This window comes from Orycteropus afer, unplaced genomic scaffold (genome assembly GCF_000298275.1).
Source record: "Orycteropus afer afer isolate SDZICR_OR568_19922 unplaced genomic scaffold, OryAfe1.0 scaffold00053, whole genome shotgun sequence".
Classification (NCBI taxonomy): Eukaryota; Metazoa; Chordata; class Mammalia; order Tubulidentata; family Orycteropodidae; genus Orycteropus; species Orycteropus afer.
Window position 1 is genome coordinate 7,095,414 of NW_006921640.1, and position 18,244 is coordinate 7,113,657.

Genomic DNA, 18,244 nt, shown 5'->3' on the forward strand with positions numbered 1-18,244 from the left:
TCTCACTCAGTAAGTGAAGCTGTAGGAGGTGTGGGTGTAGTTCTGTCATATGGGGACTTGCTGTCTTCCACTGAGTTAGACAAAAATAACAATTGAATAACCATCAAAAAAGTAAAAGCAAATTGACAAAAAATACACTGTGTAATCACACGGGAACAGTACCAAAACAAGAAAAAAGGGAAAAAGAAGAAGAAAACAACAAAAACCTGCAATATCTGGGGAGAAGGCAATAAGAGAAAAAAAGGTAGAGAAGGAGCATAATGAAGGAAAAAATGGGAAAAATGCAAAAAGTAAAACAAGGAATGGGGTTAACCACGAGAAGGAAAAAAAATTGCAACCAGAACAGGGAAAAGAAAAAAAGCTGAAAACTACAACTGGGAGGGGAAGAATAAAGAATAATAGTAAAAAGGACAAAAGTAATAATAATAATGTTGTTGTTGTTGTTATGTGCCATCGAGTCAAACCCGACTCATAGCGACCCCTCCTTGGGTTTCCGAGGCAGTATGACTACAGAAGTAGTAGTTTCAAAACGGGAAAAACAAACAAACTGAAAAACAGACAAAAGAAAAAAAAATCAGGGCAGGGTGGGGCAGGGCACTCAGACTCCGTCCGAGCACCCAGACCGGGATGTAATTCCTGCCGGCCCAGAAAGTGGGTGGGAGTGAGGGATGGCCGCACCTCCATTCACCAAGAGGGTGTGGGGTATAAGAGTAACAAGGGGAATGTCGCATCTTTCCAGTTGTCCGGGTCCAGAATGTCCTTGTGGTTCCCGGCAAGTGGAGCCTGCTCTTAGGTCCCTGGAATCTGGGAGAATGCTGTTGCTTTAAATATCCAAAATGGTCAAGCCACTTCTAAACATTCAAAATGGCTGCACCCTCCCGACAGACAAAAGTCCACAGCTCAGCCTGCCTTCTTCGCTGCTTCCCATTTTATTCCCCAGCCACCAGAGCAGTCCTTGGCTAGCAGGGCCAAGTTTTAGGTTAATTCTTAGGTCCCACCACCACTCAGCAATATCTAAGCTGTCTGTGCCATCAGGAGTGCTGCCAGACCACAGCTCTGTATATCTCCTTTTCTGGTGTTTTCATGCAAATTCTTCTGCTAGTTGGAGTTTAGTCCACTTCTATATCCTTCCCTTCAAGGCTCAGGAGTCCCGGATTATCTTCTGTATCTGTGTTAATTGGTTCCCCTTTCCTTTGTTGAAGAGGGTCTTTGCAGTCTTTCTGCCTATTCCACCATCTTCTTGCTTATTATTTTAAAAAATAACTCTACAAGCACATGATCTGAAATTGAGCTTTTATTTAGATCATGATAAAAAGCTAGAAAAAGGACAGATGCTGATTTCCACTTAGAAAGCACTCTGCTCGTAAAAAGCAAAACCTGAAGCTCTTATGAGTGACTGAGTATGACTTCAGGCAAGTCAGAAGCCTTCTCAGCATGCAACACTTCCAAAAAGAGATAGATGACATCAAGGCCAATGAAATAATATAGAGAACCATGATGTAACATGGATGCTCGTCAGTTTTAAAATTGATTAGGTTGCCGTAGACACCAGACAACAGCTTATCTGCATATAAGACACTGGTAGTGAGGGCACTGCCAGAATCACAGAGAGGTATCATTACCTTAATGATCTGGAAGAGATACTAAAACATTATATGAAATACAGTAACGTGTGATTTTCTTTTGTTTTTTTTTGGGAAAAATATCAAACTAACAAAACCATTTTCCATAGGTTGATATTTAGTGTGTGATCTGATGACAAGCAGCATTAGTTATCTCTTGGGAGCTAGTTACAAATGCAGGATATCAGGTCTCACCCAGGCTTAATAAATCAGAATTTTCATTTTAACAAGATTTCTAGATGATTCTAAAGTACAGTTAAGTTTGAGAATCACTACACTGAAAACAGAGTCCCTGGGCAATGCAAACATTTGAACACTTGGCTGCTAATTGAAAGGCTGGTAGTTCTAATCCACCCAGAAGCACCTAGGATGAAAGGCTGACAAGTTACTTCCTAAAGGTCATTGTCATTGAAAACCCTATTTGCAATTCTACTCTGAAACACATGGGATTGCCATGAGCTGGAAAAGTGATGGCAACTGGTTTTGGTATACTGAAAACACTGACCGTGCTTTGGAAAAAACAGGCCCACTGAAATTCCAGGCGCTATCAACCCTACGTAGATGCACATGCTGAATAAATCCCGAGTCAGTTCTGGCCCATAACCTGGTACTTCAAGTCAAACAGCTGAGAGGCAAACTCTTTTTTTTTTAATTACAGATGTCAGTACCAATCAGGTGAGCCTCACTTAATTATCTCTTCTTTAGTGGGATAAAAGAAAATGTACATAAAGCTAGCCATGGTAAGAGATACTTTATTAATCTATCTGGATAATGCCAGAAATCATACTTAGACTAAATGACTAAGTGATCCTGGGTCATTACATTTTCATAATTACATTCATTAAAGCCTAGGCATGCGTATTGATTTACTGGCCTGCAATAATGTACTGATTTTTTTAAGAAAACCTCATTTCAACTTTCATTTTCAGAAAGATAGTTTTCTTACAAGATGTAGCTTAGCCTGTAAGAATGTAGTACAGTCTAATGGGCTGACAAATAAACTAAAAGAAAATAAAAACTGAAGAAAAAATAACCTAAATTTTGACTGATTTTCACCATGTTAGCTTCCTACTGAGAAAAGCAATTTTTTAAAGGATATAATATTAAAGAGTAGGAATTAAAGGATGTACACATTATTTCTTTCCCCACTGGTACCAAAATTTCCTTTTCATGTCCTTTTCCTCAATTATCTGATATCCTAGGTAAGGAACAGAGAAGCTTCCAAACAGGGGAAATCTGCTTTCCTGGAGTGTTGTTGTTGTTGTTGTTGTTATGTGCCGTCGAGTCAGACCTGACTCACAGTGACACCTCCTTGGGTTTCCGAGGCAGTATCATTACAGAAGTAGATTGCCCCATCTTCCTTCCGAGGAGTGGCTGGTGGGTTTGAACCGCCAGCCTTCTGGTTAGCAGTCAAGTGCTTTAGCCACTATGCTACCAGAGCTCCCTGGAGTAAAGTCATTGAAAACAATATTTGAGTAAATAGCTCTACTTTTAAACATCCTACACTGGCAACTGAGGTGCTATTTTAATTTTCTGAACAACAATAGTGTAATCTCCACACTGGTGAACATTCGTCTTTAATTTACATCATTAATGATGTTTTCCTACTCTCAGAGACAGGCTGCTTCTCAGAGTTCTACTCTAAACTGTTCACACAAATTCTCTTTTTGTTTAAGCACAAGTTCTTCTCTTTTCAGCTTTTTTTTTTTTTTTTTTTAAGCATAAATAGGGGCAAGAGAAGATTGAGGTAGTTTCAACTGTGGTATCAACTTAAAAATGTGAATGAATCATGAACTTCCCCCTCCTTCAATTACCTGAAATAACAGCTATTTTCCCAGATCCATGTTCTTCTCTAGCTATTCTTTCTCCTTCCTCCATCAGCAGCATGCCAAATCCCTATAAGAAGCAATAGAGGGGGTAGAGAATTAGGAACGAAAAGAAGCCCATTAAGAGGGGCCCATAAAACAAGAAGGCAGCTACAATTTAGCAGTCCTAAAATCTGTTAAAACAGAGTGATAAACACCCATTTATGGGAAGAAAGAAAACACAACCATTCTATTCTATTATACCAAAAGCAGAGTAGTGAAAAAGATGTAACTTTGCAAGAGCTACCAAAAGGTTCTTTGTAGATGATGTAATCTAGTCATAAGGGGGTCATTTCCTCTTAACTTTTATTTCTTTTTAGAATCTCTAAGCAATTTCCAGGTGACAGAAATCTGGGGCATCTAATCTTTTATTTCTTATAGCCACTTCTCCAATTTCTAATAGGCATTTAAAACCTATTAAGGCAAGGCTCTTAAATCACCAATTTTGGGGCTTACCCTATATCTACTATTAGTTGGTTTTAATCCATTTATTCCTGAAATTCCTGAAAAAGTAAGTTATTTATTTTGGTTGCTTGGGGTAAGGTAGGGTTTCGCTATACATAATACAGCTTACATTTGAAGTGCTTTACTATTTTATAAGTGCTTTCACATCATCACGTTGCATGATCCCATAATAGGTTGAACTGTATGAAATTGGCAATATTAGACTGTCTCTTGTTCTCAAAAATGGCAACTTCATATGGTTCAACCTACTATTATGTTCTACTTGACTGAGTCTCAATTTGCCCCTCCCTTCCCCTCACACACCCAAGAGTGCAATGTAGCACCTCTGAACAACTCAATATTGATTCCCCTGTTTGTATACTTCATTCCCTCCTTCTCTCTCTTCCCTTCTCCCTTTTTCTACTTTGAACAAATTAAGTCAAACAGAAATGGAATACAGGATACCTGATGCTGAAATTTAGTAGGATCCCGACTGTTCACAGGAACTACACTACCATACACATGCAGTTCTCGGACTATGGAAACACCTCCACCCAATTCGAAACGGAAGGTTTCCTCTGAACACTTGCGCAATCGGAGGAGGCCAATCAAAATGTCTTGATCTGGATCTTCATATGACAAGAATGTCTCCCAGCCACCATTTGCAACATAATCTCTTCTTACTAATTCAACCTGTTCAATAAAATTCCACCAAAAATGTTTTTCAAAAAGTAGAGAACACAGTTCATTTTTATAATTATTTATATTTATGCAGGCTAATATCCACATGTAGAGACAAACAATGAATAACCAAAAATTATGCTTCTTTTCACTTGCCAACTCACAAATATTAAATAAGAATTTGTGCTTTATTAAAGGACTATTATGAAAGGAAAACATTTTACAATCAATAAATACTTGAACTTCATTAACCTTGATATTCTCACAGAGATCCATCTCAGTAACTGCTTTCATATACTTAAATCTTTGGTTCTCTGTGAATAATCTCTAAGGTAAAATTACAAATGATGTCATATGCTTAGTCCTTGGGAGCAGCTCTTTGCCCCCAAACTGTCAGGAGCTCAGTGGTTTCATTTTCTAGTCCTTACCTCTTCCACTAAAATTAGCTTTTAGGATATATATATAAAAAAAATGTAGTATTGGTCACTTGTTCCTTGATGAGATTTTAAGAAAGTATGATAACCTATAAGGCAATAAAATATCATGCCTAGCTATAAGATAAAAACATTAAAGAAAATTATTTACTGGAGATTATCTTTTTGGGTAAGAATCTATATAGGCAAGCAGCCCTTATAGTCTCCATAAATGTATGCAATATGCAATAATATGCATATATAACTAAGCCTACACATGTACACATGGCTACTCAAGATATACTCAGTAAGTGAAGAGATTCTACCCATACTAAGTGAACCATTCACACCATGCCTTATATTCTTTCTCAACCTAATATTTGCTAAATAACTGGATTGTACAAGAATTTAGCAAAATGACTAACTGTACTTAGGTCTACTTTTTCCCTCAAAACATCACAACTGAGAAAAATGTCAATTAAATAAGCAGTTTATGTTGTGAACAGATATATAAATGCTGACATCTATCCTAGTCTTTCTCAGTCAGGGTTCAACAAGAGAATTAAACCCCACAAAATTTTTGCCACATTGGTATATTGACATAATAGATGTGTAGAAGAGAAGTTAATTCATTAAATACAGAGAATGCTTTAGGGTATTAGGCCTAATTTTTGTGGAATCCTTGATGACAAGGGCTGAACTATTCATTTAATTAGTGTCAATGGGCAATAGTTTAAGAGACTATTCTCCCTAAGACGGAAGCAGATTGTACCCTGTTCTACTCAAAGATCTAGCACTTCACCTGTAGTTATTTACATCTGAATTAATTAAGTAAAATTAAAAATTCAATTCCTCAGCGTACTAGCCATATTTCAGATGCTCAATGGCCACTTGTGGCTAGCGGTTACCATACAGGACAGTATCTTTCCAACAACGCAAAAAATTCTATTAGACACTGCTGTGTTAGAATGAGGTTCAAATATGGTTTTTCTAACTTGATTCTCCTAGAATTTACTCACTCTTATGCTCAGCTTTCCTGCTTTGACATCTATCTGAATCTGATCGCAATTACTCTCAGTTAACTCATTAACTTCTAGGGCTCTCTCTTATTGTTAAGATGTGGGTGCATTGGCAAAGATATAAGAACAAGACCCAAACTCTATAAAATAAAGAAACTAACCTGGTATGGTCGTACTCTGTGATGAATTTCTTGGATTCCAACTTCTCTGGTTCTCACATCTCGACACTGTCAAAAGAAAAAGGGGGGGGGGGGAAGGTTCACAAATATAAAACTAATAACTAATTTATTTTTATTTAAGCTTCTCTATCAAACCTGGAGCTCAAAATTAAGTCTGGACATAATTCATACTGAGATAAAAGAACTGAATTGCAAACTGAAGGCATTTTTTAATAAAGCTGAGGATAGGAGAAAATTGAATGAAAATGTTTGTAGTAGCACAGTGCTCTGCTTTTGAAATAAATTTAGGATTCAAAAGAGACCACTGTATACTATACATTAGAGATAAAGAACATATGTCACAAAATTAAGAAAACAGTTTTACCCAGAAGATGTAATTGTATCAGAAAGCAAAATTCAAAATTATGTATACATAGAAGAGTAAAAAAAAATTACTAATTTTCAAAAAACCTTCACCATTTATAATAGTTAATAATTTTAGGTTTATCATATTAATACCATTTTAGAAATGTCAAAAAGATGTTCTGAAGATTGTTAATTTTTTCACAAGAAAGGTACTGTGGAAGAAAACAAAGGAATGATCCTAGAAACATTTATTCTACAACCTAAACCACAATTATAGTTCTTTGAGTATCACTGGGAGGCACAAAGCTCCTACACCTGTGAATGCAATGATGCCTGGTCTGAATGGCCAAGTAATTGTGATGCAGCTCTCATTTTCATACCACAACCCAGCATGCATGCTACGTAGTCTTACATTTATAATTAGAAAATTCTTACATTACTGATTCTACAGTATATTTTTCCTTTATAGAATAAATAATAATTTTCCAGATTTTAACATTTTCTACCAGTGATAAAAGATCACCCCAGGAAATCTGAATATGTCATGGCAAACTAGTCTATTATCAGCACATTTATGCAAGACTTCCATGTATGTATAAAATTCCATGAAAAAAATAAGAACTCATTACTCATTCTCACAAAAACAAAGCTATTCCCACACCCCAGAACCTCACAAGATAATAATGCTTTGCTGATATGGATTCCATTAAGTGTAATAAACAAGAATATATAGTAAATGAGGATTATAAATCTTTGTAATTATTAATCATTAAATTTAGATGTTGTGTTTCAGACACACTTGTTCTATATATAGCTTGCATGTAAATGTTGTATAGTTACAAGTTCATAATGAAAACTTGCATAATTTTTTTCTTTTTCTTTTGCATGTCTGTTTAAAGGCAGAAATTGGTGTATGCTTATTTTCTGGTAAAAATGTTGCCCGTGGGAACAAAATGTCTTTGGCTATGACTGAATTCTGGTGTTTACAGTCAAAACCAGTTTACTTTAAGAGAAGGTGTTAAGATTTATGAGAGGTGCAGGGTTAAAGAAGATGGGCGGATAATGAGACAGCGCAGATCAGTCATTTCAGCAATGGTATTTTTGTGGGAGAAACGTGGAGAAAAAGGGCAGCTGGAGACTCAGGACCAGAGAAGGCACACAATCTTGTCTGGTGCCACAAATTACTGTAAATGTATTTGCTGTTTATGTAAAACTTGTTCCTCACAATTTTTTTTTTTTTTTTGAATAGCCAAAAATGTTCATAAACCCTTCTTTGGACAATCTTCTATAAATTTCTACCACAAAAACTTGATTGAGAGAATAAAATACCTTGGTTAAGTTCACAAACATCCTATGTGATGCTTACAGCAACATTTTTCTGTGTTATTGTTGTTAGGTTCCAGTGAGTCAGTTTCAACTCACAATGACCCTATATGCACCAGAACAGAACACTGCTCAGTCCAGCATAATCCTCACAGAAATTGCTATGTTTGAGTTCACTGTTGTAACCACTGTGTCACTCCATCTTATTGAGAGTGTTCCTCTTTTTTGCTGCCCCTCTACGAAGCATGATGTCCTTCTCTAGGAATTGGTCCTTCATGATAACATGACTAAAGTCCATGAGATGAAATCTTGTTATCCTTGCTTCCAAGGAGCATTGTGGCTGTATTTCCAAGAAAGGTATGTTTGTTCTAGCAGTCCACAATATATTATTTTTTGCTAACTCCTTAATTCAAAGCCATTGATTCTTCTGCAATCTTTCTCATTCACTGTCCAGCTTTCACATGTACATGAGGCAAATGAAAATACCATGGCTTGGGGCAGGCACACCTTAGTCCTCAAAGTAACATCTGCCCAATGCAATATGTTGTTAGATTTCTTGACTGCTTCTTCCATGTGCATTGACTATGGATTCAAGTAAAATGAAATCCCTGACAACTTCAACTTTTTCTCTGTTTATCATGATGTTGCTGATTGGTAGAGTTGTAAGGATTTTTTTATTTCTTTATGTTGAGGTGTAATCCATACCGAAGGCTGTACTCTTTGATCTTCACCAGTAAATACATTAAGTCCTCTTAACTTTCAGCAAGCAAGATTGCATCATTTGCATATTGTGAGTTGTTAATAAATCTTCCTCCAAACTTGATGCTACAAGAATATATTCCAGCTTCTTGAATTACTGGCTCAGAACACAGACTGAATAAGCATGGTGAAAGGATACAATTATGACATACACCTTTCCTGACTTTAAATCATATAGTATCCCCTTGTTCTGTTCAAACAACTGCCTCTTGGTCCATACATACAGGTTCCTCATAAGCATAATTAAGTGCTCTGGAATTCTGATTCTTCGCAATATCATCCAAAATTTGTTACGATCTACATAGTTGAATGCCTTTGCATACTCAATGAAAGACAGGTAAACATCTTTCTGGTATTCTCTGCTTTCAGCCAAAGTCAATCTGATATCAGCATTATTATCCCTCATTCCAAGGCCTCTTCTGAATCTGGCTTGAATTTCTGGTGGTTCCCTGTCTCTATAATGCTGCAACCATTTTTAAATTATCTGTAGCAAAATTTTACTTGTACGTGATAGTAACGATATTAATTTCTACATTTTGTTGTATCATCTTTCTTTGGAATGGGCACAAAGATGGACTTCTTCCGGTCAGTTTGCCAGGTACTTGTCATCTAAATTTCTTGACATAAACAAGTGAGCACATCCAGTGTTGCACCCTTTTGCTGAAATATCTCAATGTGTATTCTGTCAATTCCTGGAGTCTTGTTTTTTGTCAATGCCTTCAGTGCAACTTGGGCTGCTTCCTTCAGTATATTCAGTTCTGATCATATGCTACCTCCAGAAATGGGTGAATGTTGATCAATTATTTTGGATACAATGACTGTGTATTCCTTTCATCTTCTTTTGATGATTCCATTCCAGCATTGTTTAATATTTTGCCCACAGGATCCTTCAACATTACATTTCGAGGCTTCAATTTTTTTTTCAGTCCTTTCAGCATGAAAAATGTCAAGTGTATTCTTCCCTTTTGGTTTTCTAACTCCAGGTGTTTGCACATTTAATTATATTACTTTGTCGTCTCAAGCTACCCTTTGAAATCTTCTGTTTGGCTCTTACTTCATCATTTTTTCCATTTGCTTTAGCTACTCTATGTTCAAGAGCAAGATTTAGAATATCTTGTGACATCCATTTTGGTATTTTATTTTTTTCTTGTCTTTTTAAATGACCATTTGGTTTCTTCATGTCATTCTATAACATGTATGGTCTTCAGTCATTAGTGTTCAATGCATCAAAGTTTATTCTGAGATAATCTTTAAATTCAGATAAGATATACTTAAGGTCATATTTTGACTCTTGTTGACTTATTTTTTTTCTTCAAGGAGCTCTGGTGGTGCAGTGCCTAAGGTATTTGACTGCTAACCAGAAGGTTGATGGTTCAAATCCACCAGCCACTCTGTAGAAGGAAGACAGGGCAATCCATTTCTGTTTACATAGATTTACTACCTTGGTTCGACTTAAGTTTTCTTCAGCTTCAACTTGAACTAGCATATAAGCAACTGACAATCTGTTCTACAGTAGGACCCTGGCCTTGTTCTGACTGATGATATAGAACTTCTCTGTTATCTCTTTCCACAGATACTGTTGATTTGATTCCTGTGTGTTCCATCTTGAGAGGTCCACCTGTATAGCTGCTGTTTATGTTGTTGAAAAAAGGTATATCTAATGAATAAATCGTTGGTCTTGGTAAAATTCTATCATGCAATCTCTGGCATTATTTCTATCACCAAGGCCATTATTTTTCAACTACTGATCCTCTTCATTTCCAACTTTCACACTCATCTGTCAGTGTGTCATACTTTGGTGGTTCGCATGTTGCTGTGATGGTGGAAGCTATGCCACCAGTATTTCAAACACCAGCATAGTCACTCATGGTGGACAGGTTTCACTGGAGCTTACAGACTAAGATAGACTAGGAATAAGGACCTGCGGTCTACTCTTGAAAAAATTGGTCAGTGAAAGCCCTTTGAATAACAGCCGAACACTGTCTGATATAGTGTCAGAAGATGACTCATTCAGGTTGGAAGGCACTCAAAATACGACTGTGGAACAACTGCCTCCTCAAAGTAGCGTCGATCTTAATGATGTGGATGGAATAAACCTTTCAGGACCTTCATTTGCTGATGTGGCATGACTCAAAATGACAAGAAACAGCTGCAAACATTCATTAGTAATTAGAACATGGAATGTACAGAGTATGAATCAAAGAAAAGTTGCAGGTGTCAAAAATGAAATGGAATGCTTGAAGATAGATATTCAAGGCATAAATTAACTGTAATGGACTGGTACTGGTCATTCTGAATCGGACAATCATATGGTCTACTATGCTGGGAACAACAAATTGACGAGAAATGGCAATGTATTCACTGTCAAAAAATAAAAGAATTTCATTATCTATACGCTTAAGGTGCTTGACTGCTAACCAGAAGGCTGGCAGTTCAAACTCACCAGCCACTCCTCGAAAGGAAGGTTGGGCAATCCTACTTCCGTAGTGATACTGCCTTGGAAGCCCAAGGAGGGGTCGCTATGAGTTGGGGCCGACTTGATGGCAAATAACAACAATACTGAAGTACAAAGCATAAGTAACAGGATAATATCCATCGCCCACAAGGAAGACCAGGTAATACCACTATTTTTCAAATTTACACATCAACTAATGCCAAAGATGAAGAAACTAAATAAAGATTTTTACTAACTTCTGCAGTCTGAAATTGATCAAGCATGCAATCATAATACACTGATACTGGTGATTGGAATGTGAAAGTTGGAAACAAAGAAGGATTGGTAGCTGGAAAACATGATTACAAGTGTGGTCCATGTTTTTACTGTGCAGAAGAATCACCTATTGGTGCTGGATTAAAAAAGATACTGTAGCCCTATTCCAGATCTACTGAATCAGAATCTCTTAAAACAGATCCCAAACATCAGTGTCTCGATCAGCCTAGAGATTATTTAGGGCGTATCTACCTCTGTATAAGAACCATTTACAAAGATTGCTGAAATGCAGATTTCTGAGTTCTCTGTACTTCCAGGGCCAACAAAGAAGAGGTGTTTAATAATATTTTGTTAAATACATAAGTAATTGAACAGACATGGGGTGGGGGGGACAGTGAGAGAGACTGGTATATGTGGGCTACATAACATTGGTTAGTAATTATTTTGTGCATATAATTCTTGTCTCTTCAAATGGTTCTATCTTCTTTCCAGGATTCAAGTCCTACAGTTCTTTTATAACTGCTAGTCAAGAATTGAACACACAATACTTCAAAAGAAAAAAAATATATGTATTTTGTTAAAAAAAAAAAAAAAGTTGAACACGTAGTTGGCAATCTGAGTAGGCAGGAAAAAATAGACATTAAATTGACAAATCTACACTGCTCTTTGGTAGCATACTGCCTAAGGCACTTGACTGCTAACCAGAAGGCTGATGGTTCAAACCCACCAGCCACTCCTCGGAAGGAAGATGGAGCAATCTACTTCCGTAGTGATACTGCCTCAGAAACCCAAGGAGGGGTCGCTATGAGTCGGGTTCGACTCGACGGCACATAACAACAACACCAACTTTGGTAGAAAAAGGCAGAAGTGGATAAAGGGCAATTGGATGCAACCTTTGTAATCTCTAGCTTTAATTTCAACACAGTGTACAGTGAGAATGCCTTAAATGTATGGGGGAAAAAAGGCTTTTCTGACTTGACTTATAAGACTAGTAAGTGGGATAGCATCTGTTTTTTTGTGTTTCAGGTTACTTTAATCTGAACAGTTAAATTCAAACGGCCATATTTACTCTTACCTGTATCCCAAGGTCTTTCATTCTTGCAAATGCCAGCTCTCTCAAATTACCATGCTCTACTCCTGAGCTGACTAAGGGCATCGGAATATCCCTACAGGAGAAAAGCAGCAGCTGTTAGAAAATATAAATCATTCTCTGTAGCAATAAGGCAAGAATAACAAAAAAGAAAAAGAAAAAAAAATCCTATGAAGCTGACCAGAAATGTAAAGGCTTAGTATTCTAATAGGAAGTAAGGCTCAATGTTTCTTCATGTATTAGTTTTCTCATTTATGAAATCAGAAATATCATTCACCTGTCAGGGTTTCTGTGAGGAACTCCTAATGAAAATCAATTTATAATATTACAAAGTACAAAAAAAGAAAAAAAAAATCCAATAACCACTAGCTAGTAATGACTTTTGGCTAAAGAGACGTGTGCTAAATAAAACAACAAATAAAACTGTTTTTCTTAATAAAATTCAATTCATTTAAAGAGAAGAAGTAACTATTATTATCAATACGCTGTTGTACAGCTTACAAACCCTTTCCCCTAGAGTTTCCAAGTGTCAAGTAACCAGGGAATTCAAAAGCTTGGCTTGGCTAGCAAGCAAATGATCCCAACGAATGAATTCCCACATCCGCTTTTCCATAATCTAAATTAAGAAATGATTTGGCATTACAAAAGCAACTGTTTGCCTAATGATAAGAAGAGATAAAATTTATTTCCTGACATTAATACAGCATACAAAGTGCTAGGCATCAAGGAGACGTCAATAAAAAGTTGGAGCTGTGAAATCAATTTCAGTAGCTCCAACACACTCTTCTAGACAAAAATCACCATGTAACAATAAAACAGTATTTTGTTTGTTTGTTTTAAAATGTGAATTAAGCAAGAATATGCTCAGCACATCTGCTTCCTATTCAAAGACAGGTCCTCAATTTGTTTTGTCTAATATTTGATTGATTAGAAGACAGACTTTAAAAATATGACAATTATCTATTCTTCTCATTTTTTGCTTTTGAATCAACTTGAGTTTTTTTCCATCTCTTTTCACTAATTCCATCAAATGTTAAGTAAATACACCATTAGTTTATTAGAATTCACTTGATTCTAATAATATATGTCCCTTCAAAATCCAATCAATTCACATTAAAAGCTGTACACGATAAGTCTATTAGGCTTTGAAAGTCAGGAGAGTTCCCACAGAGACACAATCTAGATAAACCAAAATCCTTTAAGACAACGATATACCAGGGAGTTCAAAGTGAGAGACACATTAAAAAAATATATATTTTAGAGTAATTAGAGTTAGTATATATGATTTACTTGTAGTTTTCAGTAAGATAAATTAACCTTCCATCTTTGGAACTACGATTTCTTAAATTCAAATATATTTTAAAGTTATTAACAGATGAAATGAATAAAGATTAATAACAATTAAAGCTTTAGTTTATTTTAGGAAGGAATATGCAAATAAATACAGCTTTAAATATTAGCTTTTCGTTTTTATGTATGCCACATTTAAAGTCTTCTATGTATTTTTTTTTAACCTTTAAATACCTTATATGACAAATATTATGTTGTGCACTGGTATCACTGGGGTAAATTAAAAAAAAAAAATGGTGGTAGGTGATGGAGGTCAGGAAAGAGAAATTCAGTGGGAAAGGGCAGGACTTCTGGAGGAATAGTGGGCAATATGGTTGGAGTATAAATAAACCTATGAAGATGAGTAAAGAGGTGGGGGATAAAATGGATGGCTGGACATGGGAAATGAATATGAAGAGAGCAGAGGTTTAAAGACAGGGCAGTCTGTGTGTCGGAAGATAAATATTGTATGAAGAGAACTGATCCTTGAGAAGACAATTACCTCACACACCACACCAAATCAATCAGAAAATAAAAAATCTCAAGTGCTTAAATAGAGCTAAGTACTGGCCTCTCATTAGCTCTCTTATTACAGGTAAAAAACAAACAAACATTGCTTTAAAATGTTCCCTTTGCAAAACGTAATTGAAGGAGATGATTCAGGGCAGCATTGCTTAAGAGACTCCTCACAGGAGGAGGCCGCACAATCCATCTCCTGACAAATAAGTGGGTCTCTCCTAGGGCTACAACAGAAAAGTTTACCTCAGTTATCTCCATAATCATAAACAACATGCTTTTCTTCTATTCTTATCCTACTGTCTCCCTTCTATAGCTTAGTTAAACCTTCCAATCCATGAAGAAATTGATTTGCTTATCATTATTTCATATTTGGAGTTCCTGATGGTGCAAATAACAAGCTGAGCTGCTAACGAGAAGGTTGGAGGTGGAGTCTACCCAGAGGTGCCTCAGAAGAAAGGCCGGGTGATCTACTTCTGAAAAACCAGCCACCGAAAGCCCTACAAAGCACAGTTCTACTCTGACACACATGGAATTCATATGAGTTGGAATCGACTTGATGGCAACTGGTAAATTCATATTCATGGTTTTATACTTTTTCCTTTCTTTCTTTCATCAGCACAAAAAGTTTAAAATATTGCTAATTTCTAAAATTCCATACTTTAAAACTTGATAGGGAAAAATTTAGGTGAGTGTTAAACATACGGAATGCATTACTCTAATAAATGGGTGAATTTTACGGTATGTAAATTTTATGGTATGTAAATTATCTCTCAATAAAGCTGTTAAAAACAGAAGATTCTGTCTGAGGGACATTAGAAACAGGATCTTTCAATTAGTCTTCTATTTCCCTAAAATGTTCTATAAATACATTTAATTAAAAAATTTTGTTTTGAAAATGTTTCAAATCCACAGCAAAGTTACAAGAACAATATGAAAAATTCCTGCATCCTGTTCACCTAGATTCCCTCATTGTTAATGTTTTATTGCATATGTGCAAACACCTGTACACGCTGTGTCCCTCCCTCTCTCTCGCCACACACACAGTTTTCTGGACGAGTCCCACTGCCCTCAGTGTGTATCTCTTCAAAGTAAGGACTCTCTTACATTATCATCACACAACTTTCCCAATCAGGAAATTAATACAACAACATTAATACAACCCTGTCACCCAATGCACATAACTCCATTCAAATTTCAACCATCCCAACAATATCTCTCTTGTAGATGGCATGTCTCATCAGTCTTTTTCCATTTGGCATCATAATTCCTCAGTCTTTCCTTGCCTCTCATGTTCTTGATAGTATTAAAGAATACATATGCATAATAAAAGATCAAATCAGTGATCAACAACAACAACAAAAATGGCTTTATTGGGGAATTCTGCCAAACATTTACAGAAGAATTGAGACCTATACTGTTTAAACTCTTCCAAAAGATAGAGAAGGATGGAATAGTCCCTAATTCATTCTATGAAACAAACATAATCCTAAGAGTGAAATCATACAAAGACATCACAAGAAAAGAAAATTACAAACCAGTGTCTCTTAAGAACATAGATCCAAAAAACTTCAACATGCAATGAAGATGTACTGATTATTATTGGTAATTGGAATGTGAAAGTTGGAAACAAAGAAACATTGGTAAGTGGAAAACATATATAACAACATATATGAAGAAAGCAAATGGTCATTAAAGAGATAGCAAAGAAAAGATGAAAATGGATATCAGAAGAGACTCAAACTTGTTCTTGAACAAAAAGTAGCTAAATAAATGGAAGAAATGACAAAGTAAAAAACCTGAACAGTTTCAAAGGGCAGCTTAAGAAGACAAAGTAAAGTGTTATGATAAAATGTGCAAAGACCTGGAGTTAGAAAATCAAAACAGAAGAACACGTTTAGCATTTCTCAAGTTGAAAGAACTGAAGAAAAAATTCAAGACCTGAGTTGCAATACAGAAGGATTCTAAGGGCAAAATATTGAATGATGCAGGAAGCATCAAAATATGGAAGGGAATACAGTCACTGTACCAAAAAGAATTAGTCAACGTTCAGCCATTTCAAGAGGTAACATATGATTGAGAACAGATGATACTGAAGGAGGAAGCTACACTTAAGGATTGGCAAAAAATAAGGCACCAGAAATTGACAGGATACTCAATGAGATGTTTCAACAAACAGATTCAGTGCTGGAAGCACTCACTTGTCTAAAGCAAGAAATGTGGAAGACAGCTACCTGGCCAATCGACTGGAAGAGATCCATATTGTGCCCATTCCAAGGAAAGGAATAGAATACAACAGAATGCAGAAATTATTGAACAGTATCATTAATACCACATGCAAGTAAAATTCTGCTGAAGACAATTCAAACACAGTTGCAGCACTACATCAACAGCTTAACTGTCAGAAATTCAAGCTGGATTCAGAATTTCGGCAAGATGGCGGACTAGGCAGAAAGACTGCGCAGACCCTCTTCAACAAAGAAAAGGGAAACCAATTAACAAAGACACAGAAGATAATCTTGGACCCCTGAGCCTTGAAGGAAAGGATGCAGATTTGGACTAAACCCCAACTAGCAGAAGAATTTGCGTGAAAATACCAAAAATGCAGATGTGTGGAGCTGCGGTCTGGCAGCGATCCTGAGCAATCTTGACAGCACAGACAGCTTGGAGATTCCCGAGTGGTGGGAGGACCTAAGAATTAAACTAAAAATCACCCTGCTAGCCAGGGACTGCACAGAGGACTGTGCATCGTGGCTGGGGAACAAACGGAGAAAGGGAAGAGAAAGGTTGGCTGAACTGTGGACTTATGCCGGTCCGGAGATGCCGCCATTTTGAAGGTTTAAAAAGCAGCTTGACTATTTTGGATATTTAAGAAGACAGTGCTTTCACAGATTCCTGGGGCTTAAGAACACATTCTGCTTTCCAACAACACCAAGGACACTTGGGACCTCCAAGACTGAAAAGGTAACAACATTCCTCTTGTTACTCTTATACCTCACAACCATATGGTGAACGGAGGTGTGCACATCTTCCACTCCCACCTACCTTATGGGACTACACGAACTCCATCACAGTCTGTGCGCTCAGACGAAGCCTGGGTGCCCTGCCCTGTCCTCCACTGATTTTATTTTTCCTCTTTTTTATTTTTTGCTTTCTTTTTTCTGGTGAATAGTTGGCTTTTATTTGTCTATTTTAAAACAACTAATACTATTAATACTTTTGACTTTTATTACTATTTTATCTTACCCTACCAGGTCCTATTTTCAGCATTTTTTCTTTTGCCTGTGCCTGGTTGCAATTTTTTTTTTTTTTTAATTTAAGGTTGTTGTTTTTTTTTTGTCTTTTCCCCCTTTTTTCAATAGATTAACCCTGTTCCTTGTATTTCTTTTTGCATTTTCCCCATCTTTTCCTTCATTTGTTATTCTCCTTATTGACTTTTTTTTTCCTAGTGCCCTATCCCCAGATATTGCAGGTTTGCTTATTTTTCTTCTTCTTTTTCCCTTTTTTCTTTTTTTGGTTACTGTTCTTGTGTGATTACATGGTGTGTTTTTCATCCATGGGCTTTTAGTTTTTTGATGGTTATTCACTTGTAATTTGTGTCTAACTGAGTGGGAGACAACAACACTCCCCATAAGACACAATTATACCCACACCTCCTGCAACTTTACTTACTGAGTGAGAGCCACTACCTCCTTCTCCACCAATGGGCCAACGATAAAAAACCACCAAAAAGAGCCTGAATCACCCTTGGCTGCTCTTCAAAAACAGTTAACAGAGATCAAAATAAAACAACGCCATGATGCCTCGGAAACAACAGACCATCACAGTCCACACAAAGAAGCAGGATAAAATGGTAGAAACAAGGGAGCAGGATACAGACCCAGAACACATCCCTGAGGAAGAAGCAGCACTGGAACTCTCTGATAAGGAATTCAAAAGAATTATCTTT

At 36.6% G+C, this 18,244-nt stretch overlaps 1 protein-coding gene across 1 annotated transcript in view; it reads right to left on the bottom strand.

Moving 5' to 3' along the window:
- ELP3 (elongator acetyltransferase complex subunit 3) overlaps positions 1-18,244 on the bottom strand; it is a 181,708-nt gene that overhangs the window by 40,530 nt on the left and 122,934 nt on the right. The window contains exons 11-14 of the mRNA XM_007938728.2: positions 12,436-12,526; positions 6,206-6,271; positions 4,397-4,624; positions 3,437-3,518 (exon numbers count right to left, since the gene is read on the bottom strand). Of these exons, the coding sequence (XP_007936919.1) occupies positions 3,437-3,518; positions 4,397-4,624; positions 6,206-6,271; positions 12,436-12,526 (467 nt within the window). The remainder of the gene's footprint in view (positions 1-3,436; positions 3,519-4,396; positions 4,625-6,205; positions 6,272-12,435; positions 12,527-18,244) is intronic.